Source organism: Delphinus delphis, chromosome 14, assembly GCF_949987515.2.
Source record: "Delphinus delphis chromosome 14, mDelDel1.2, whole genome shotgun sequence".
Taxonomy (NCBI): Eukaryota; Metazoa; Chordata; class Mammalia; order Artiodactyla; family Delphinidae; genus Delphinus; species Delphinus delphis.
This window is the reverse complement of record NC_082696.1, coordinates 10,343,383-10,367,025: the sequence shown is the minus strand read 5'-3', so window position 1 is coordinate 10,367,025 and position 23,643 is coordinate 10,343,383. Positions and strand designations below refer to the sequence as shown.

At 38.2% G+C, this 23,643-nt stretch overlaps 1 protein-coding gene across 8 annotated transcripts in view; it reads left to right on the top strand.

Moving 5' to 3' along the window:
* The window catches only part of ARID1B (AT-rich interaction domain 1B), a 413,915-nt gene that overhangs the window by 145,760 nt on the left and 244,512 nt on the right, over positions 1–23,643 (top strand). For all 8 annotated transcript variants that reach the window (XM_060029731.1, XM_060029728.1, XM_060029725.1 and 5 more), the window contains exon 4: positions 8,508–8,618. In XM_060029731.1, coding sequence (XP_059885714.1) covers positions 8,508–8,618 — 111 coding nt within the window. The remainder of the gene's footprint in view (positions 1–8,507; positions 8,619–23,643) is intronic.

Sequence of the window (23,643 nt, the reverse complement as noted above, 5' to 3'; positions counted from 1 at the left end):
TGCACGCGGGCTTTCTCTAGTTGTGGCGAGCGGGGGCTACTCTTCGTTGCGGTGCATGGGCTTCTCATTGCGGTGGCTTCTCTTGTTGCAGAGCATGGGCTCTAGGCACGCGGGCTTCAGGAGTTGTGGTGCACGGGCTCAGTAGTTGTGGCTCGCGGGCTCCAGGGCGCAGGCTCGGTGGTTGTGGAGCAACAGCTTAGTTGCTGTGCAGCATGTGGGATCTTCCCAGACCAGGGCTCGAGCCCGTGTCCCCTGCATTGGCAGGCCAATTCTTAACCACTGCGCCACCAGGGAAGTCCGATTTTTTTTTTTTTTAAGACAGTTAAGTGTTAGGATTAAATAGTACAGCAAACATGTTAAAGATAAAATGGGGAGAGGTTAAGAAACTGTGAAAGAGTAAATGGTCAACGCATAGTGGGCTTTCTTGGGAGATTGAGGATTGCAGGCAAGGGACCAATTCAGAAGTTTTGTGGTCTTGCAGGTGTAAGCCGGAGTCAGTACCACAGCCTCAGTCCCAGTTCTGGATTCCTGAATTCGTCTTTCATACCATTAACTCCATTTTACTTTAAATGGACATTTTCAAACAATGAACAGAAGTAGACAAAAATATAACGAGCCCCACACACCCATCGCTCAGCCTTCAACGATTATATGGCCAGTGTTGTTGTATGTACATTTGCTCTTCCTTCACCCCCCCAATCCCCGCCCTCAATATTATTTTGAAGTAAATCCCAGCTATTGTATCATTTAATCTGTCAATATTTCAGTATATAGCTCTAAAAAATAAAGGGCTTAAAAAAAGAAACACAAACATACTACAGTTATCACATTTAAAGAATATTTTTCATACCAATTATCCAGTGTTCAAATTTCCAGTAGTTTCATAAATGGATTAAATGTTTCTGTTTAATTTACATTGTGGGGTAGTTTGAGTCAAGGTCCAAATAAAATCCACTCTCATAATTGGTTGATACCTTTTCATCTCTATAGTTTTCCTCTTTCTTCATCTCTTCATCTCTCCCTCTCTTCCTCTCTCCTTTCCTTTTTGCTGTTACAACTTAACTTGTTGAAGAAACTAGGTCATTTTTCTAGTAGAGGTTCCCACAGTTTGAGATTTGCTGATTGATTTGCTATGGCTTAATGTATTCCTCAGCCCTTTTTAATTTCCTATAAATTGGTAGTTAGATATACAGGCTTTATCAAACTCATTATCAGATTTTTTTTTTCCTGCAAGAATATCTCATTGCTGTTCTGATCATTAGGAGGTAAAGGATGTCTTGATTTTTCTCGTTTTTGATGACACCACTGATGATCACGATAGTCTTTTCCCTGCCTCTTAATTTCCAGTTTTTTTTGCTTGTTTTTTTTTTTTACTACATTCTTTTATAGTCATCTTTTTGCCGTAAGACTGCCAGTAACAAACAGCAAAATGTGTTTTGTAGCATATTGCTACCAGGCAGTGTAGCTGTTAACATGATAAATATTCTTGGACATGAGCCCAAGTTTTGTTCAGTTTTATGTTTGTCCTCATACATTTATTTTGTATGGCTGTGTCTAATTCTAAGTGTAAGCTCTTGGAAGGCATTCAGTCAGTAATTCACCAGGCTTTTGAGTACCTGTCGGTGCTCAGCGCTGGGAACCCAAGAGGAAGTAAGAGTCCAGTTCAGGAGATACACAAACAAATAGTTTAAGAATTTATAATGCTGTATTTTAAGAATACATCTGAAGTTGTGAGGTAGTTGTTTGGGGGAATGGAGGAGTTAATTTCTAGCAGGATCTTGAAGGCAGCGATGCTTTGCAGACACAGAAGGAAGGGCACCCACCTGGACTGAGAGAGTTGCACGTGCAGGCAGGTGGCCCTGTGGAAGCCTGTGAGCAGTCAAGTGCATGAAGCTGAGGACTTGCAGTGGGCCCGGGGGAAGGCCAAGATGAAGCTGGGGTGGCAGCTGGAGGTTGTTTGATGAGCTTTTCTGTGCCAGAGCAAGGACTGTGGGCTTCATTCTGTAGGCGCCACGGGGGAGGCCTTACCAGACAGTAGCGCACCGTGGCCGTTTGTGTTTTAGCAAGTCTGCTCTGGTGGCGTGGCGGGCAAGAGGCTGTAGTGTAAAGGAGCTGACAGCTGCAGGGAAGATGAAGGGCGTGGACTTGACAGTGATTTTAGGTCTGGTCATGTGTCAGGTCTATATGGATGGTGAGAGAGGTAAGGGGTGTGGAAGGACTCTGAGAAGTCCATGTGGATGGGGATGCCCTTGACCAGGTGGCCCTTGAAGGAAGGGGATCAGATTTGAGGAGGACAGTTAAGAGAGTCATTTCTTGACATACAAGGGACTCCTTGACTACAAGGGACTCCTTCATAATGCAGTTAAGATATATGGGACTTGAAGTAGAGAGATTCGGGAATCATCACCATCCAGGAGTCTGCGTGGAGTCCTTGGAGGGAAAGAGAGGAACCAGCAGAGGATCCTTAAGTGAACATAATCTGAGGAGGCAAGATGGGTCTCTTTATCTTGTTTTCCATCAGCCTGTGGACCTTAAACGACTATTTGATGATAACGAGTAGTAGGTAGAGTGGCCTTGTATTCAGATTTGTGGGAGTTTGAATACTTTTTAATTCATAATATTATAATTGAATGTTTTGGAAGTATCCCACATACAAAATACTTAAGATTCATAATTTTTGAAAAGGGAATTGAGGAGAATAGGTGGAAGCTAGGATAATACCTTAAAAAGTTAAAATTACATCAAATCCTTATGATAGTGCTCAAAGCTTACAGTTGTCTGTAGAGTACAGTTAGGGTGGAAATGAAGATTTGTCCATCACGTAGAGATGCTAGCAATGTGCTCAGACACTAGCTATGCACATTGCGTAAGATTTTGTTTCCTCGTGGTAAAAAACAAGGTGATAGATAATAGGGACCATCTCCTGGGGTTATTATAAAGGTGGAGTGTGCACAGCACCTGTCACGGAGCCCTGCCTGCAGTGTCAGCTGTCCTAGATCGTACTCTTTCCGTTAGGGCGTTCCTGAGGAGGCAGGGGGGTGATTTGGTCCATTCTCGAAGTGGATACTTTATAGGTTTATATTGTTTTCTTTTTGGAAAGGATATTTTAAATTTAGGTATCTACAAACTAAAATAGGTCAGTAGCTCGGGAAGTTTCATGGGCAGAGTGATGAGTTCATGTGACTGGCAGCCCTGTGTGGCCAGCAGGCATTTTCTCTGTGGAGTTGATTGCACTCTCCTCTCCACTACAGTGTCTTACGTGCCAGGACCCTATCTGTTTCCCATTAGTATTTGGGATTGATGATAGGAGCTTCCAAAGCAGGAAGAGAAAAGGAGCGAGAAATTATTCTGACCTAGATATTGTGAGATGCTATGAGGCTACTCAGATCCTCGTCACCCCACTTTAGATTACTGCAGTAGTAATAAGTACCATCATCATTCTCTTTCTGGTACATCTGTACTTCATGTGATTATTGGAAAAACCTTTCTTAACTAATGTGAGAATCATCTCATTCTAGATCTAGAGGCCACAGTGGCTCCCTGTTGCCTTGGTTTCAGATCTGAAGCCCTCTCTGCAGGACTCTAAAGACAGCCAGTGTTTGCTAGCTTCTTGACTTAGCCTCTCCAGCCTCTTAGTACCACAGCTGTTGGTTTGTCTAAATTGTTTTCTTCTGTTACTATCTACCAGTCCTCCCGCCTCTCCCCTGGTCTGAGTTTGCTGCCTTTTGTACTGTGGTTGGGCATACCCTGATGCTGAGGTAAACATCTTTAGCCAGGTGATAGACTGTGAGTGTTAATTGACACTCCTTTTGCTGAGAGCACTTTGCCAGCCTCCATCAAAATTTTAAATGTACCAACCCTTTGGCAGAAGTTCCCCTTGTGGAGAGTAACGCTACAGAAGTATTTCAGCTGAAGATGTATGCACAAGGATGTGTATTATAGTGCTCTATGAAGTAGGGAGAGACTGGGAACAACCTGAATGTCCATCAGTGGGGGACTGGTTAAATAAGTCACAGAAGTGACTAATACAATACTGCATAGCAAAAAAAAGAGAATAATGTAGATATTTAGGCGCAGATATAGAAGGAGATATATAATGTATTGTTAAGGGACCACAGAATAGACTGTGTACAGCAAATACGCTCCAGTTGTTTTTAAAGGAAAAGATTTAAATTCACATTTATACTTGGTTGTGCATTGAATGATTGTGGAAAGATAAATAACCTATTAGCAGTAAGCTTTGTGGAAGGGATCCTGGGAAGTAGGAGACAGTCTTTCTTTTCATTGTTTATCTCTTTGTATCCTTTGAACTCATACCATGGGAATATTTTTCCTTTTCAATTTTTTTTTTTTTTTGCGGTACGCGGGCCTCTCACTGCTGTGGCCTCTCCCGTCGCAGAGCACAGGCTCCGGACGCGCAGGCTTAGCGGCCGTGGCTCACGGGCCCAGCCGCTCCACAGCATGTGGGATCTTCCCGGACGAGGGCACGAACCTGTGTCCCCTGCATCGGCAGGCGGACTCTCAAACCACTGCGCCACCAGGGAAGCCCCTCAAATATTTTATAAGTGTCCTTGACGTTACTTATTTATTTATTTATTTATTTTGGCTGTGTTGGGTCTTTGTTGCTGCGCGTGGGCTTTCTCTAGTTGAGGCGAGCGGGGGCTACTCTTTGTTGTGGTGCGCGGGCTTCTCATTGCAGTGGCTTCTCTTGTTGCGGAGCACGGGCTCTAGAGCGCAGGCTCAGTAGTTGTGGCGCACGGGCTTAGTTGTTCTGCCACATGTGGGATCTTCCTGGACCAGGGCTCGAACCCGTGTCCCCTGCATTGGCAGGCAGAGTCTTAACCATTGTGCCACCAGGGAAGCCCTGTCCTTGACATTTTATTCTACATTTTCTTCATAGTCCCATGTTGCCGTTAGTACTTAATTCATTTCATTATAAAAGAAAACAGAAGTACTCCTGCTCTTGGCCTCTACACTAGAGCCAGGACATAGTTTTGATCTTATCCTTCCTCACAATAGCACAGTATAACTAGTGTTTCCTTCCTGGTCATCCTTCACACCGTAAGATGTTAAGCACCCAGTGAAGGGACTGGTCCATACAAGGTATTCAATAAATGTTTAGACATATTTTAAAATAAATTTATTTATTTATATTTATTTTTGGCTGCGTTGGGTCTTCGTTGCTGTGTGCAGGCTTTCTCTAGTTGCCGCGAGCGGGGGCTACTCTTTGTTGTGGTGTGCGGGCTTCTCATTGCGGTGGCTTCTCTTGTTGCAGAGCACGGGCTCTAGGCACGCGGGCTTCAGTAGTTGTGGCACACGGGCTCAGTAGTTGTGGCTCATGGGCTCAGTAGTTGTGACTCGCAGGCTCTAGAGTGCAGGCTCAGTACATGTGGCTCACGGACTCAGTAGTTGTGGCACGCGGGCTTAGTTGCTCCGCGGCATGTGCGATCTTCCCGGACCAGGGATCAAACCGGTGTGCCCTGCATTGGCAGGCGGATTCTTAACCACTGTGCCACCAGGGAAGTCCCTAGACATTTGTTAAAAGTAACATCTAAGTGAAAACTTCTGAAACAAATGTGTACATGCCCCTATCTCAAGCTCTTTTCACACTTTTTTTGTTTTGTGAGTCAGTCTCTGTTTTCCCTTTGATCTATAACATAAAGATGGTTAAAACCAGAATCAGTCAGTGGTGAAAAGCTTGTGAGTGAGATGAAGAAAAATAATACTGATAAAGGACTCTGAAAGGATAAACCACACTTCCCTTGTGTGGCTCCTTTGCGTTGTAGCATTATTACAGTGTGATGCTCTCTTAAATAGTCACAGCTGTGTATTTGTCATAGTGACAATCTGCGTGTGTGAACTAGTGTGCAGACTAGTGCGCACTGGTTTAAACCTTTGAATATCAGAGACTGCAGTGATGTGTTAAACATGAAGGCTGTGCTTAGTTGTTGTTTATAAAATATGGTGCTGAACGTATTTCTTGTTTTCTAATAGACATTGGCCTCTTCTTGTCTGTTAAATTACTTATTCCTACTTACTTTTCCTGAGATGAAAATAAGTATCTACCAGAAAATAAGTATAGCTCTGAAGGGGAAAAACCTCAGGTTTGTTATGCTATATAACTTTTATATCTTTATTACAGCTGCCAAATGTAGCCTTTATAGTCCCAGTGTAAGTTACGTAGATGATGGTTGTTTTAGGTTAAAACCTGGTACCTTTTCTGGATGTTCTCTCGGTTAAATTAATCCTTATGTTCAAACATAAATTGAAGCAGAACAAGTTCCATTTTCAGTGATTCTCACTAAATTTTGTTTTGGTTTTATTTCCAGCTGTATTTAATAACGGAAAGCCTCTTGTGGTTAAGAATAGTGTTTGAGATTTTGGTGGGATCTAATTATTTAAAAATTTTAAGCCTTAAAAAATGAAATGTAAAGTCATAGTAAAATTTCATGATGGCTTTCATAGTCTGTTAGTTCAGTGTTGCTTATTTTAGAGGGGACAGTATCCACATTAAAATGTGTATTTACTGTAGTTGTAACGGTCTTTTTCAGCTCGTTTAAAAATCAGTTCATTTAGCCACAAAGAGAAAACAAAAGGAAATGTAAAAGGCTTATAAGCGTAGGGCATGTGAGCCTGTTCCTGTTTCTTAACAGTTTACTAAAACAAGTGTCTAAGCACTGCCCGTAAACCTTGTGTGCACATCTGTGTGTTTGAGGCACAGGTGGGGATCTGCTAGTTTGTTTGCCCATTGCGTGGCCGTTCTGCTCCTTCGTGGGGGTTTTTTGGTAACAGGGTGAAGGTCCCTGAACGGAGGCCTTGTTCCTGGCTTGATTTTGAAGTCCTCGCTGTTAATCTAAAGGAACCTGCAGGACATGCAGCTGGAAGTCCATGTGACAAGTGAAAGTCTGGGATCCAGGGCAAGTAGTGTGTGTGTGTGTGTGTGTGTGTGTGTGTGAGAGAGAGAGAGAGAGAGAGAGAGAGAGAGAGTTCCCCCCCGCCCCACCAGTCTAATTGTTAACCTCTGCCAGCAGCCACACTGAGGAGCTACCCTTTTAAATATCCTTGGGCTGCCTGTGTTCGGAGACCTCACCTAAACGTTATCAGATAAAAACCTGGACAACTGAGTGTAATTCTCTTACTAAAGTATAGTACTGACTGGGCATTCTGCACTGCTGTTAGAGGCTAGATATCTTGCTTGGTTGTTTGGGGGGTTTATGTAAAAGGAAGAAGAGTTGCTTAGGAAATGCTGGATTGCTGGCGTGCTCTTTGCTTCAGAGCCTGTTTAAAGGCAGGTTGCACCGACACTTGGCTAGTGAAGTCTAGTTGGTACAGCTTGTGTACTTTCAGTACCAGCTATTGGTCCAAAGTTTCTTGGCTTAAGAAGCTGTGTCATTTTAAGTGTATACTGTATGAGAGAGGGGTGGGGCAGCAGGAGCTTTTTATAGGGTTTCAACTCATTAATTTTTAAAGTAATATTTTGAGAATTTAACAGGGGAAGTAGAACTTGTATATTGTGTTTCTTTAATTCTAACACATACTTAAACTGACAGGGAAGAAGGAGAGAATTTTATTTTTAAGTGATATTTTCCATTCTTTTTTTTTCTTCCCAATCAGAAACTGGTTCTTCAACTTTCAGTGCCAATTAAGACATGCTATAATAAGCATTTTACACTCTGTCCTGCTGTTTGACTTCGGGTGTAAATGGGGGTAGAGTGTTTAGTAACTGAGCATGCATAGTTAAACAGCTAGAGATCTGACATACAGTAAGTTTGGTGTGGTATTTGGTTTATATTTCAGCATAATACTGAAACCATGCAGAATTCCTCCTGGAAAAGTGTTCAGCAGGATGCCAGAAAGGCCATGTTACTGATAAGTTCCTCTACTTCAGTAGGTTTTTTAGTGTGTTTTGTTCCCACTTCTGTTTTATTCTTTATTGTGGTTCTTTGGTAACTGTGCCACGTGAACATGAAATTCTATACGTGAGTGTTTATTGGTTTTGTAGAAACCCCAGGATACTGTCAGCTTAATAACTGTGTTGTTTTGTGGGTTGCTGAGAGGGCATATTAAAAGTCAGTTGATAATAAAGTTTTCATTAATTATTTTACATTTTCAAGGTAATATTAAAGACGGTTCAACCAAAATCAGAATTAAACAATAACATGAGCTTTTGGTTTGCTGTGGTTTAAGAGAGTTTGGTTATAGCTGGCTTTCTTTCCCTTCTATTACTGACTGTCACCTTCCTGCAGAACTCAAATATGGTCTTTAGGTTGTATGGTTGCATAATAAATTTAATTGTTAATTATATGTATTTTTGCTCTTGATGATTCACTGCCTTTTTGTATTTTATTTTTGCTTTTGAGAAAGTGTTACAGAAATGATAATTATAACATAGATGTCTGCTTAAATGTTAGATGAATTGATACTTTGTGATAAGCCTTTGCTTCATCTTGATTACCAAAGAAGCTTGTAACTCACTGAGATATTTCTTTATATTTGTGTTTGTTTAGGATATGTCTCAGGAAGGCTATGGAACTAGGTCTCAACCTCCTCTGGCTCCTGGAAAACCCAACCATGAAGACTTGAACTTAATACAACAAGAAAGACCATCAAGTTTACCAGTAAGACTATTAATGTACTGATTTGGAAATTCAGTGAGTTACAGATTTCTAAAAAGAGCATTGGTTTTTGTTTATTCTACTTTATATTGAGACTTGGGGGAGAAGCTTATGGATTTCAGGTATATTTGTGATTTATTAATTTTTATTTGACAGTTTCCTTCTCAAAGGAGCTGTGTAGTCATTTGTAGGTGTCTCCGAGTCCAGTGTTGTAGGTATCTCCGAGTCCAATTGGAAGCTTATATTTGGCTGACAGGTTTTGTGGCAGAAAGGTGTTTCTTTTGTACAGTTGTGCTTTGCATAGCCTGTTGCTTTCTGGTAGTGATTCAGAACAAAGGTATCTATATAGGAGTTACATGTAAAGGAAATTCCCATTTGGCAAAGAATGAGATAAGGCATCCAGTGGTAGTTTGAATTTCTTCTGGGACTTCATGTAACGAGAAGTCACCCAATCTTTTTTCACCCAAAAGAAAGTATTTTGGTTTAAAATTGGAAAATACAGCTTATAAGTATTTCCATTAGTAAATTATTGGGTATATATTGACTAGAGTAGTAGCTAAATTATAGGTTACATGTTAATGCCCTTAAATAGTTCACCTGGGCTTAATTTTCTTTTTTTATCCCCCCATGGGCAACCTCATTTAAATGAGATATTCCTTAAAAATTCAAAGAATATATTTGTGCAAACAAATTTTTATATATATTTTCTTGTTAAAATATTTTGATGTGAAGACATTGTTATTGCTTAATCTCTATTAAGAAGTCATATTTAAGACAGGAACTCAGACTAGCCATGATTTTAATTTGAATCTTAAACATGTTCACATTAAGTAAGATTTATTATGTTACTTCTAAACATTTGAGAGCCAGCATTTGTAAAGAATGTTATACATGACATTTGGCACATCCCATACCCATTTTTAAGTTATATGTAGCCGTAGAGTAGAAGGTAAGTGATGGCTACAGGATGTGTAATATCTTTGAATCTGATGCACATGTATTTGAAACCCTAATTTTTACAGCTTTTATTTCTATGGTGGGAAGTGGGTAAAATTTACCGTGGTCATTTTTTAGTCACATTGGAATATTTATTATCTAGTTATTTGGTTTTTGAAGGAATGAAAAAGGTAATGGACTCTTGTGTTCTAAGCTGTAAGCTTTTTTATTCAGCAGATAATTCAGAGCTTGGTGAGCGTGGGGGGTGTGTGTGCGTGTGCGTGTGCGTGCGTGTGCGTGCGCGCGCACCTGCATCCGCAAATGCACGTGAATGCTGTTGATAAACGCAACATTTGCTGAACATTAGGAAATTGGCTTGTGGTTTTAGGAAATTTAAATTGACTCATGGGAAGGTGAGCAGTGGTGGACAGTGAATTCTACTTTTTTACCACAGGATTTTTAGTGTTTTAGATAAGCCCAACTTTTTACGTTTGTCATTGGCTGGTGATGTGTACTGTTTTACAGGTTGGAGAATTTGTTAAAGATTGATACTGATTTTCTACAGAGCTATAAGAATAGTTTGCAGCGTACTGCTTTCTTCATATCCATTTGAACTTCTGTGTCACCTACTAGGCTATGCTGCTTTTCATTGCTCTGCTTTGGAATCAGTGGTTGACTTTCAGCTAACTGTACAGCATAATTGGGGGAGAATGAAGTGTGGTAGTCCCAGAAAACTGAAGAGTTCTGCTTTGGGATGGTGCAAAGTTGATTACTGGAAAAGGAGCTCAGAGTATTTTAGGAAGTGAACCAATATATTCTTCAACAGTTTAAGTCTTTTGGATGGTTCTATTTGTATACATACAATGGCTAACTTTATTCTTTAATGTTTATCTTACTTCCTTCCCTAGGGGATTTAAGGTTGCTCATAATATAAATTTTCTTACGAAGCTATTAAAAAAAGAAACGCCCTAATTGGTGGTTTCTTTTTGTAACTCACAGATAAATAGCATGCTGATTTTAATTTTGATTTTAATTTGAATTTCAAACATGTTTACATTAAGTAAGATTTATTATGTTACTTCTAAACATTTGAGAACCGGCATTTGTAAAGAATGTTGTACATGACATTTGGCGCATACCATACCCATATACTCAATAACATTTCAATAATCTTTTTTTAGAGAGGAAAGTTTCCAGGTTTTATGCTGAGTACATAGAAGCATCAGTTACTGAATAAAGAACAAATTGTAGATTGGTTGGTTGTACCTAACTAAACCTCCTGCCCCCAATCTGTTAAGATGAAAATTGGCTTTATTTAAATGAATTTTGGTGTACCACTTTTCTTTCAACAGGTTTTGTTTGTGTAGAAAGTTTTTCTATATAGAGTTTAGAAATATATTTTTATTGATATAGACACTGCATCAATATGTTATATAAAACAGAGGTAATTACAGTTTGGGGGAGAGATTTGTTGGTATTCTGTATGGCTCTAATATGTATTTTTACTCTAACTTGGATAAATTGATTCTATAAGTACCATGAAACTGTATTTGTTATCACGTCTGAATTTATTAGGTCTTTTGTAGATTTCTGCTGTGTTTTTTCCTTTTCACGTGTTAGTGATGCAAATTTTGTCTTTTTACTTAAGGTTAAAGGCCATCCATCATATTTGTAATCTCTCGTTTTGTAATTTTGAACCAAGGAAATTGTGGGTCTTATCTGTATGTTTAAAAATATGTGGTAAAAATGATTCTAATGTATAATCAAATCTCTATCCATTATGTATGTGACTGTAAGAAGGAAGCTTCTTAAGTAGTTGTTTCTTAAATTTTTGCTTAAGTTGAGTTAGATTGATAGAGTTTGTAATGTTTTTCTGCATGTGGGGTATTTTCTGTAGTGTGTTTTTGTTATACAGTTAACTTTCCATTACAACAAATCAAGGCATTTTCTTACGCTAGATCTAGAATTTGCTTCTCTCAGCAAGTTGTCCTCTCACCATTGTTTAAATTGGTATTTGTCTGTATTTGCATTTCATTAAGTTCTTGGTGATCTTCAGTAGCTAATGCAGTTGTGTTTTCCATCTGACCGAGTTCTTCAGCTCATCCACATGAAGCCAATGACTGATAACTTAATATTTGTCGTCTTGTTGTCTTGGTGCCGTGAACAGTAATATTTGCTTTTCACTTAATGCACTCAGACCTAAGCTCCGAACAAATCTTCCTTAATAATGTCTACTGCTTTCTATACCTCTTAATCATATAGCCTTCTCCCTGTTGAGGTTCATTAGCTTACATATCATTGGTGTTACCATTACTAACAAATTTTAACATATAGCATGTGACATAAAAATTAGCTTGAAGAACTGACTCTATCTCCTTGGAATATTATCACTTAAAATTTGAGCACATTCTATAGTTTTTTTCTACCTCTAATATTGATACGAAGTGAAGCCATCATTAAGTAAAATATACAGTGGAAGGTCTAAACAAATGCTATAGCTTATCAACTCCTTTATTTTATAAATATTGAGTATATCTCAATTTACACTCTGACCCCCAAACTATGATTTAATACATTTTTTGTTGAGTCTTTTTTTAACTTTTTCATCTCTTATGGCATTTACTAGTCATCCTTTTATTGCAGTTACTTTTTTTTTTTTTTTTTTTTTGTGGTACGCGGGCCTCTCACTGTTGTGGGCTCTCCCGTTGCGGAGCACAGGCTCTGGACGCGCAGGCTCAGTGGCCACGGCTCACGGGCCCAGCCGCTCCACAGCATGTGGGATCTTCCTGGACCGGGGCACCAACCCGTGTCCCCTGCATCAGCAGGCGGACTCTCAACCACTGCGCCACCAGGGAAGCCCTATTGCAGTTACTTTTATAATTGTCTTGCCTCTCCCTCTCACCCTCAACAGGCTAGAATCTTTTCACAGTATTTATTATGTTTTATTCAGTAAGTATTTTCCTAATAGAATTTATGTAAGAATTTTTCAGTACATTCTTCCCCTAGTTGCAGAATTTTCTTTTAATTGCTTACAGGATCTTTTCCAAGGTATTGAATTGACATCAGGAGAGCCTATGTTCTCCATATGCTACTGATACTAAAGGATTATATGAATGTGGTATCTGTATTGGCAGGGTGGTTTTATTCTTAAAACTATTTTCTTTTATTATAAAATGACATTTGAGTTTTACTTTGGTAACCTTAACCTTCAAGAGAAGAAAAAGTGGGCACTTTTGTATAATTAATCTAAAAGTAGTGTGAAACATTCTTTTCTTAGTAATGTATTTTTTTAAGAAAATATTTATTTATTTATTTATTTAGGCTGCGCTGGGTCTTAGTTGTGGCACGCAGGCTCTTCGCTGTGGCATGCGGGATCTTTTAGTTGCGGCATGCGTGCTCATAGTTGTGGTATGCGTGCGGGATCTAGTTTCGCAACCAGGGGTCGAACCTGGGCCCCCTGTATTGGGAGCACAGAGTCTTATGCGCTGGAACACCATAATGTATATTTTTAATTGTAAAAGAGAATAAATTGACAAACAGTAATCATGAATTCAGTGAATACAGTAAATACATGTTTATACTATTATTATAAAGCATCTGCAGACACAGTTAACCATTTGCATAACTTTGAAACTGAAGGTACAGACACACTTTGATAACTTGGAGAAGTGTTAAACGGAGCGTACAACATTCCGTTTCTTTCCTAGGATTTACCGTAATTTCCTTGTTCTAAGCAAATAGTACTTTCTCTTCCAGGGATCTGAAGAGTTGCTGATACTTCTCAGTTTAGAAATAACTTATTTGGTTTTTTCTTCAGAGAGACCTGCCACCGGTTTGTATTTCAGATAGCAGGTCCATTATTCTGTTTACCTAAGATACAGAGTATGATCAGTCATATTCTAAAGGCCTTTGCGAAGGCCCATCAGGTCATTGAAAACCTCTTTCTGACCCTTTCTTTCTTAAATAGGAAGCACTTAAAGAGGTTGACATGAAAAGGGTTTGATCTGTCCAAGTTTAGTAAAAACCCTAAATGTCCTGTGGAACCGTGCTTATGGCTCTTTTGTTGAGCTTGCAATTAGAAGGAAGTATTGAGGTTTAGATAAAACGTATTCTTTTTCCCCTTTGTGAAAGGAAGGAGGTGGTATATGCTGGTTGTTCTTTGAAATAGAGGGTGTTAAACAGGATATTGGAAGCCGGAAAGAGAATGGTTGAAAAACTGTTATTACCAAGAATATTCTTTGGGAGTTAGGTATTAGCAACAGAGCATGCGATGATTTCCCTTTATTGAAAAAGAATACTTCTGTGTGTGTGTTTGTTTTATTAATCTTTAATGACACATGTTGGGTTAGGGGTAAATGGTCATGTACTTTGGAAACATGTATGAAAAATGATATGTTAATAGGGACATTTTAAGTGTGTGGATTTGATAATATAGTTCCTATGAACAATTAGCAACTATTGGAAAAGCTAGGCGGAGCAGTTTTTAACTGGGTTTTGCCTTTACCAAGTTCTCAATCCATCTAAGAATACAAATTGTTAAGATGATCTTAACCTCTTAGTTGTCAGGTTTTTGCAAAAGTTAAAATCTACCAGGTAAGAATTAGATGTTTGGCTGCTGAATGAACTTTTTCCAAACTTTTAAAAATTTGTATCTTGAGCTTGAACTAAGTGGTTGTCATTAAAAGGTTAAGAGTGTAACTGTCTTCTGTTGATTGATCGTTCTCAAATCGTCCTGAACATTTAAAAATTCTAAGTTAATAAAAAGAGAAATTTAAACTGTTGTCCCCCTTCTCTCAGGGTTCAAGCAGTGATAATCTGTGTGTGCAGCTGAAGACATCAGCTGTCTGTTATCAGTGTTTCCTAAATGTTATCAGGGTATGTTGGGTCTTGAAGTCATGGAAGTCTTAAAAAGTGGGCACCTGGTGAATGGAGCAGGAGGTTCTCTGAAGGGTGTGTCTTGTCAGCGAGAGCATCTGCAGACACAGTTAACCATTATGCATAACTTTGAAACTGAAGGTACAGACACATTTTGATATCTTGGAGAAGTGTTAAATGGAGCGTACAACATTCCGTTTCTTACCTAGGATTTACCATAATTTGCAAATGTAATTTTAGTCTCTGGTCTATTCTATATGGAGACGACAGTTCTTTTTGGATTCAGTTTGAGAGAAATATGAAAAGACCTTACTTGAAAGTCCTAATTTAGGAAAAGTGATAGTGACTCTGACAGATGTTTATTTTCCCACATGGATTATTTCTTTAAGATGTGATATTCTATAATTTTATCCCCCAGAGTATTTTTGTGATATTTTGAAAATAGGGGAAATACTCGAACCTTGAGCAAGGTAAGAAGTCGTAGGAAGTGGGAAGGTATGTTTCTCTCTCTTTCAAAACAATCTTCCACTTAAATATTTGTTATGTAAATGAATGTTCAATAAAACCTTACCAGTTTGGATTTCTTCCAGGTTACAGCAGGCTAAATATATGGAAATCTTGAATAAATTAATATTTAAAAAGAACTATAGTTTGTTTTTAAATAACTCGAATGTTTGTGTGCAAAGTGTTTCTAATTTGAGATCTTTCAGTGCTTTTGAAATAGATGGATAATTCTAAATTCATTAGAGCTGAGGTATTTGCTTAGTGGTGATGCATTATTTTCACAAATTCATTTAATTTTTAAAAACACATTAGAACTAAGCATACCTCCTGTAGACCTTTTTACATAATATTCTGAAGCTTTCCATTTAAAATATGGGGGAAATGAATTTTAAACCATTTTATGGGACTGTCAATTCCCAAAAAAAAATAATGAAGGAGTACTGTAAAAAATAGACACTAGACAAAATTGGAGATGAAGAGAGGCTGAAACATAACTGATTTTCAGGATATTGGTTTTGATAATAGAAGGATAACTATGATCTGTAGTTGATAAATGAGGCTCATTAAGTAAGCGATGATAAATGCAGATATTCCTGGCTAATAAGAAAGTCAGCATACAAATTTTGCTGTAACAAATGGGAGACTGGAAGGTTTTGACCAGCCTTTCGGCTCTTCAGATGACCTGTGAGAGGCCGTGCAGCCTCTGTGGCCTCACAGGCTGGGGTGCACGTAACTGTCAGGTCTGAATGCAAATAACCGCAGAACCATACCTGGACATAAGCCTCTTTTACCAGAGGGCTGTCTCTGAGCACAAGGGGGTGAGCAGCAGTGTTGGGCTTTAGTACAAACCACAAAGAGCCGTGTGTGTGAGGGATTCTCACATGTGGGCATGGGGGCTCCAGTAGGACAGTTATCAGCAGCGTAGCTCCTTCGAGTTTTAATTTTAATTTTTTATGCTAGAACGAAAAAACGAGTGATGTTCAAGAGGTACCTTTTCATATTTTAACCTGCCGTTTCAGTTTCCACAGATGGCAGTTCTTGGCATGTTGAGCCAGAAAGCCGCCTCCTTTTCTTCCTGGTGCTTCCCCTGTTCACTGGCATCTAGAAGGGGTAGCGGGCTTCCTCCAGATTATACAGGCATGGCCATTGTAAGACGTTGAGTTGAATGCATTTTACTTTACATTATCCAAGTTAGCTAGGAAGTAAATTTTAGTTTACAGATTTCCACTTTGTTTGTAACTGAAGGCACACATCTGTAGTATGTAACAAGAGATACATAACCAACAGGAGCTCAGAGTAGCATTTGTGGACTGGTTAATTGCTTTTATTTTTCTTTTGAACTGGAAGGAACTATTTTGAATATTAACTGTCAGTTTAGGAGAGGAAATAAATACATGTAGAGAAGGTTCTTACCTGAGAGCAAAAATTTCTATTTTTCCTTCACAATGTAAAATTTTAGAGGTGTCTCTCTCTTTCTCATCTTTTTTCTTTGCCTTTGCTAAATTGTAAAATAACTGAATGGTCTCGTTTTCCTTTGTTTGGGTCAAGAAATTTTAGCTGAAAATTGTTACTGTGTGAAAGAAGATTATTGACTCAACAAGCCTTCAATTTTCCGTGAATAACACTCCCACCTCCTAGCTTCAGGAACATGCCGTGCATGCATTCTATTTTAAAATACAGACTGTAATTTAAAACAGGCGGTTTGATGCCCCACTGAACTTTGTTTAAGCCTGGAATAAAAGAGGGGAAAAAAGCTTTAAGCCACAAAAAAGTGACTAAGCTTTCTCAACCACTTTTCTTCATAATGCATTCTATTCAATAAAAAAAAGTTTCCAGGTACTATTGTTGTCTCTTCCCATACGACCTGCATTTTTATCCAATGTTAGATTGTGGTGTGTGCGTTTTTTCCCTTTATTTCATTACCGGGCTGTCATTGACTTTTTAAAGTGTTCAGAGTAGTGTTCGTTTGCAGTGGGATCTGCGTGCTGTGTGCCTCTGTGCATGTTGTCCACATTGAGCGTGTGTGAGAACATTAATTCTAAAATTAAACCCATAGTTTTTAGTATTTATTGATAGCTAATTTTCTAGAGTTCTCTTGTTTTAAATAGTACCTGATTATTAGACTGGACTGATATAAATAGTTAACTATAACATTTTTTACTATCAGATCATTATAAAAATGATTCATTAGAAGCATTTTATATCACTTGCCTTTTTTTCCCCCTTCTCACAGAAATGAAAGTGAACGGCTTACAATGACTTGTATGGAAGGAATGATGACTTTGTTTTGATAAAATGATATGTATTGACCTGGAGACCTGTTGTAATGATGGTGCTGTATGGCAGAGGCAGGATTAAGTCTCAGCCAGGGTTCTGGTCTTGAGCAATTCATGTCACTTCTCAGGACGTGTGTGTCCTTGTCTGAAAAATGAATGTTAGAGCATGTTCCGACTCCTAGATTTTACGTTAAAGGCTTTGTTTGTTAGTAGATAAGAAAAGCACTGACAAAATGAACTCTTTGCTTTCAGGGAGAAGTTGAATGAGAGAAGTGCAGCCATCTTGAAATCTTCAGTAACAGCTTGTGTATGCCCTTGGTGGCCCCTCTCCCATATTCTTAGGAGCCATTTGCCTTTGAACATATTTAAAGATTTGGGGTTGCCTAGTTGAGCGCCTAGCCTTATTCTTTAGGTCATGCGGGAGCCGTGGGCCTTGTGGACTCCGTCTCCAACATCTCAGGGATTGCAGAGGTTCCCCTCTCTCCCCATGGGATCAGTTTGGGAGTCTGATGTATATGAGTCGGGGAAGCCTGGGGAGAAGAAAAGTCCATGTGAGAAGTTGAAAAGTACATGTTCCAGGTAACTTTATGGCCTCCTGCTAAAGTGGGGGGTAGAAAAGACAAATAAGGAAGCTGCAGGACAATGAAATCTTGTCTTTGTAATGCACAGTCTAATGCCTTTTCCTACTGCACCGGTGGGAACCCAGCAGGGACAGTTTTCTGAACCAAGATGATCAGGTGTGAGTGGATTTTAATTTTATGCTGGTGGAAGGAAGGTCCTGATGGTCTACACCTGAGGTCTCTATTTACTTCTGACACGCCAGGTTTACATTTGTATATTGTAAAGTAATTGCATAATAACTCTTTGCTTTTTAAACTGAACTATACCACCAGTGGAAATATTAGCAACCCAGGGACATAAAAACCACCATTTCTTTTTAATGAACCCAAACCAGTTTTAATGCCCCCTGCATTTCTATAGTTTGTTTCTGTGTGCCTTTTAAGTCTTTGGAGCTTGCTGTCTTGATTTGGGTAGAATGCTATGTGACAAGTCTTACTTTTACTTGTCATTTTACTTCTCTTTCTTTCTTTTTTTTTTAATATTTATTTGGCTGCACTGGATCTTAGTTTCGGCACTCGGGATCTTCATTGTGGTGTGCGGGATCCTTAGTTGCGGCATGTGCAATCCAGCTCCCTGACCAGGGATCGAACCCAGGCCCCCTGCGTTGGGAGTGGGGAGTCTCAACCACTGGACCGCTAGGGAAGTCCCTACTTCTCTTTCTATCAAAGCACAAAATGGTGTTCATTGAGGCGGTGGCATAGACTATACCTGATCCACAGGTAAACGTCTTTTCTCAAAGTAGACTAGAATGAGTGAACCTGGAGGCCACTGAGTGACAGGACAGTACAGCATTATCCTGCCCCCATCTGAAACCTGCCCTGATACCGATACTCTTTCTTCTTTTTCAAAATTTTCTAATGTAAGTAGGGATCTTCATTAGTCTTTATTTTTCCCCTGGGTTTGGGTGGTTGAGTGCAGTGAGCCACTTAGTACCTTCTGACACTAAAAATATGTGGTTGGTCTTTTGTAAGTATCTGTATCTGGAGAAAATTTGGCTTCAAAATAATAATATATTTATTATATATATAATAATTTATTTGGTACCATTATAAAATGTCGTGTTTTATATAAATAAAATTTTCAGTTGTTACTAGAAACTGCTAGTAAAAGAAGAATAAATATGCCCAGAGTACGATTTTTAGTGAATATCCTAGGTAAAGCACATGAACTTTAAAGACAGGACTTCCTGACATCTGTTTTGCCTGCTCAAAGCCACATCCCACCCCATTCTTCTATTTCTGAATGTCTGGGACTTTCAGGTTACCAAGACAAGTGAATTGTACCATGCCTTTTAGTTATGAAAAGCGTTCATTTTTCAAAATGCCTTTATTACTGCTGGAGACAGGGAGACAAGTTTAGAGCTATTGTATTATCTCAATAATGAGGTTGAGTCAGATTATTAAAAAGTGATAGCAGTGAGAACACAGAGGGAGAAAGTTGTGGAAATAAAGGGAGGGATGAATGGTAGATGCTTTTAAGTTTTTAAACTAAATGACCAGGAGGTATGGTGGTGTTGGTGACAAACACAGGGAAATGGGTGGTGGGGAGTTGGTTTGTGGAGAAAAGAATACCCAGAGATTTTATGAGATTTAAAAGGCAAGTCCTGAATAACTGTGCTGGAATTCTAAAACTCCTAAAAGGGAGAAATTCATCTTTGCTACCAAAGCCTTATTTTTTGTATAGTTCTTTACATGGGTTAAAATATTGTCATAAATAGGAATTGATGTTAAAAGAACGATTGCATTGGCTATAACTTTACATTTCATTTAAATTCTTGGAGATGATTTGAAGAATATCATAGCAGAGTTTGTATAAACAACTCAGCAGATCATTCCAGAGAGTTTCTAACTCTAATTGGAATAAGACAAGAGTACAGTCTCAAGAAATAGAAGAAACTTTATTATTTTTTTTTTCAATTGGCATTCGTGGCTGGTCTCATCATCTTTGCTTTTAAGGTAGTGCAGTAAGTTTATATCCTAAAATGTTCCTTTCCTTGGGTAGGGACGGGTTACTTTATATTGTGTTGTTTGGTTTACTTTTGAATGATTTAGACTTTGTTCTTGTTGTACCAATTCGTTTTGGAGGAACATTCCTTAGTTATCTCATAATCTCTTTTCTGAAACTTATTTTGAGTATATGGGTTTGTGAGCCTAGTATACAAATTTATGTCTTGTGTGTGTGTGTGAGTGTTGTTTTTTTTTTCCTTCTTTTAGGGTGACTGTGGGAGGGGGCAGGGAACCTAGTTTTAACATGCTGTTTCTGAAAGATGTTCTATTTTAGAAATGGTTTACCCCTTTAAGCACCATGAATTTCTGTGATACGTTTGAATCCCAGCAGAGGAAATGGGACCTCAGGGAGATAACTGTGCACTCTGAAGGGATACTCTCTTGTTTGTTTGTTCGTTTGTTTTTAAATCAAGACCCTCCCCACTTTTTTCTTCCATTTTTAAAGCGTAGTCATTTCACTTCCTACATGCAGAGCAAAAGTTTAATATAAATGAGTTCTTAAAATGTGTGTATTTTGGGGCTTCCCTGGTGGCGCAGTGGTTGAGAGTCCGCCTGCCGATGGAGGCGACACGGGTTCGTGACCCGGTCCGGGAGGATCCCACATGCCGCGGAGCGGCTGGGCCCAGTGAGCCATGGCCGCTGAGCCTGCGCGTCCAGAGCCTGTGCTCCGCAGCGGGAGAGGCCACAACAGTGAGAGGCCCGCGTACCACAAAAAAAAAAAAAAAAAAGTGTGTATTTTTACGTATTTAATTTGATTCAGATTTTTAAAAATTCTGTTTCCCAGATGTGAAAATAGAGACTCAAAAATGGCAGGAAACTTGCCTCAAAGTTCGACAGCAGTGGAGTTACAGTGATTCTGTATCCATTATAGCAACTGTCTGCATATACCTGTTCCTGCGTACACCTCAGTGTCCTTGTAAACTTTGGTTGTTAAACCTAAAGTCCTTCTTTTTTTAAAAAATAAAACCGTTCTACCAATTTTGATTAAAATCATGAGTGTCCTTGAATAAACATGAATGTGTGCAAATTTCCCCAAGTGTTCTTACTTTTCATAGTTACTACATTTAGGCTTTTCTGAGCTAGCATGCCTAAATGTTGATATCCACTATAAAGCCACAAGATTTCACTTTATACAGAAAATTTCAATTACATTTAACAATCACTTATTGATTACCTCCTTTGTTTAAAATTTTATATTAGCTGTAATGAAATAAAAATAAAATTTTAATTATTTCACTAGCTTATTAGTGTTTGTTCTTTCCTATAACAATTCAGCAATAAGAGATCAACAAGAAAACAGGTCTGTGTTCAGGATGCCTGTTATTTAAAATATTTTAACATATTATCTCATTTTACCTTCAGAGAACCATCTATAGAATCTGCAGAATTCATACTTTCAGTATGTGTTATTTCAAGGAAATGATTTGTCATTTTCTGGAAGTCTTAAATATTTGAAAGTGTAAGAGCAGTGATGGCTATATCAAAATTATATTCACCTTTTATACAAGACATTCAAGTGGCTTTTAATCACATATTATCAGCGCTAGTGGTTTTAGAAAAAGGAGAACACTGTTTGCCAGCACTTTTGTGATCACTTGGCTTGATAGAGTAACGATCACGCTGGCTTTCTTGAGTGGCTTCATAAGGAATTTTATTATTTTTACGACTTTTTTCCTGACTTAATTTGCACTTTCTATTTTTATAGGGATGAAGACAAAATAATAAAGTTCTAGTCATCTTTGACTAGACTTTGGCCCTGTTTTGAGATATCAGATTTTGAAAAGTGTACCTAATTATGCATGTTATGGTTGACACAGCATGTTCACACTTGCCATCAATTCAGTGTGACTGCCTGGTACTTCCCTTGACCCCTCTGCATCACCAGAGATATAACACATATAAAACCTCTTGTGTAGTACTTGTGACCTGTGTAGGTGCTCAATAAATGTCAATTTCTTAGCCTTTGTTTGCCCTCCTTCTGCTTTGAAATTGCATTTCGCACATCTTTAGTGCATGACTGCGGGTAATTTTTGGTTTAAGTACTGCAGACTGAATTATTGGGGGAGGGCTAGGATGGGGATGAAGAGGCAAAATCCTCTAGGCTTCATCTCATGGCTAACTACTAAGGAAAAATTACAGATGAATAGTTCAGACAATTGAAATATATTGATAATTCAAAAATGTAATGGTGGTCACTGGTTTTATATGGGTTTTTTTTTAGTTAACTATAACAATGTAGTTAACTAAACAGTTGCAGTGATTGGAGTTTACTTTTTCCTTGCTCCTTCCAGCTTGTGTACTATCAGTGAGAAATAAAATCACCTAAAAGAAGAGAGAGAAAAGAAAAAGAAGGCATAAGCAAAGGCATGGGTAGAAATCTACTTTGCTAGCAGTGAAGTCTGCTTTTTAGAACTCCTTAGATTTCACAAAGGATTTTCAGATTTCTGAGAGAACTGTGTGAACCCTAGTAGTCATCCAGGAAAAACCAGGTGTGACTGATGACACATCTTTAGTGCGTGACTGCAGGTAAAATAACAAGATATCCTTTTAAGTCAAATACATACACACACCCTATCTATCTATCTATCTATCTATCTAGACATGCCTAAATAATTATATCGATGTAGGAAATAATACCTTTTTTAATTCTGCCTTTTTTCATCTCAACTGATTTCAGTGATGTTAAATAAATATATGTTGTTGTGAGTCAGGTGGTATTTTGTAGGGGAGAAGCACCCGGTGTTTTAGTGTTGCTCTTTTAGACAGTTGTATTAATTGATGTTTAAAGTATATATCCTAAATAGGGCACTTCTGCAAATGGTTAATTCGTAAGTCAACTATATTTAGCCAGCAATGGAAGCTAGTGAAAAGGTACCTGGACAAATCATAGAGGAAATGAATATGACTTTACAGTTGTAAATAGATTCGATATTTTCCTTTTTCCAACATTTTATTGACTATCTTGTCATATCCTTTGTGTATTATACTGAACATCGCCAGTTTTACTTCTGACTTTACCTATAAACATTACAAACATAGTTTCTTATTAAAATATATAAAGTTTAATGTAATTAATACATTTTTTGGCCTTGGACTGAATGTTTTTATACTGTGGCATTCCGATATAAAATATGACCCAGATACTGTGTAACTTAATGGCCAAATTTAAGAATATGGATTTTTTTCATCTACAAAAGTGTTTTAAAAAAGAGCTTGGATGTCTTTCAACATGTGTCCCTATGAATTATAAATAAATTTGTTTACTTTTAAATATACCAATGGCCACTTTTAACTCAAAGAGTCCTGTTGTGACAGAAGGTTTTCATTTCCTATGATATTTTTATATAGAATTTATAACCTGGCTGCTTCTAAAAAGGGTTTGAGCTGACCTACAGTAAAACATTTGTATAAACTGAGACTACTCAAAGCAGAATACAAAGTTTTAAAAAATGTTTTTAAAAGGTAGACACAAGCAAACCATGATAATGCAGTACCAGAAATAATAATTAAATTTAAGACTGCATTCCTTACTATCAAGATTGGAGGGAGAAATGAGGTTATGTAATTATTAAATAATGCAAAAAAACATTTATTAAAGAAGGAATATCACTTTTCCCCTATTATTTTGTAAAAGGAAATACTCTATAAAGGAACATATACTCCTGAGAAAATAATGAATAATGATGCCAAAATATGGGTTTTCTGGGTTTTTATAATGTTAAGTTTTTTCATGTTACTTGGGATGATTATCCAGGGCCTAAATTAGGCATCCTGTTACACAAATGAATGATTGGCTATTTTTTTCTATAA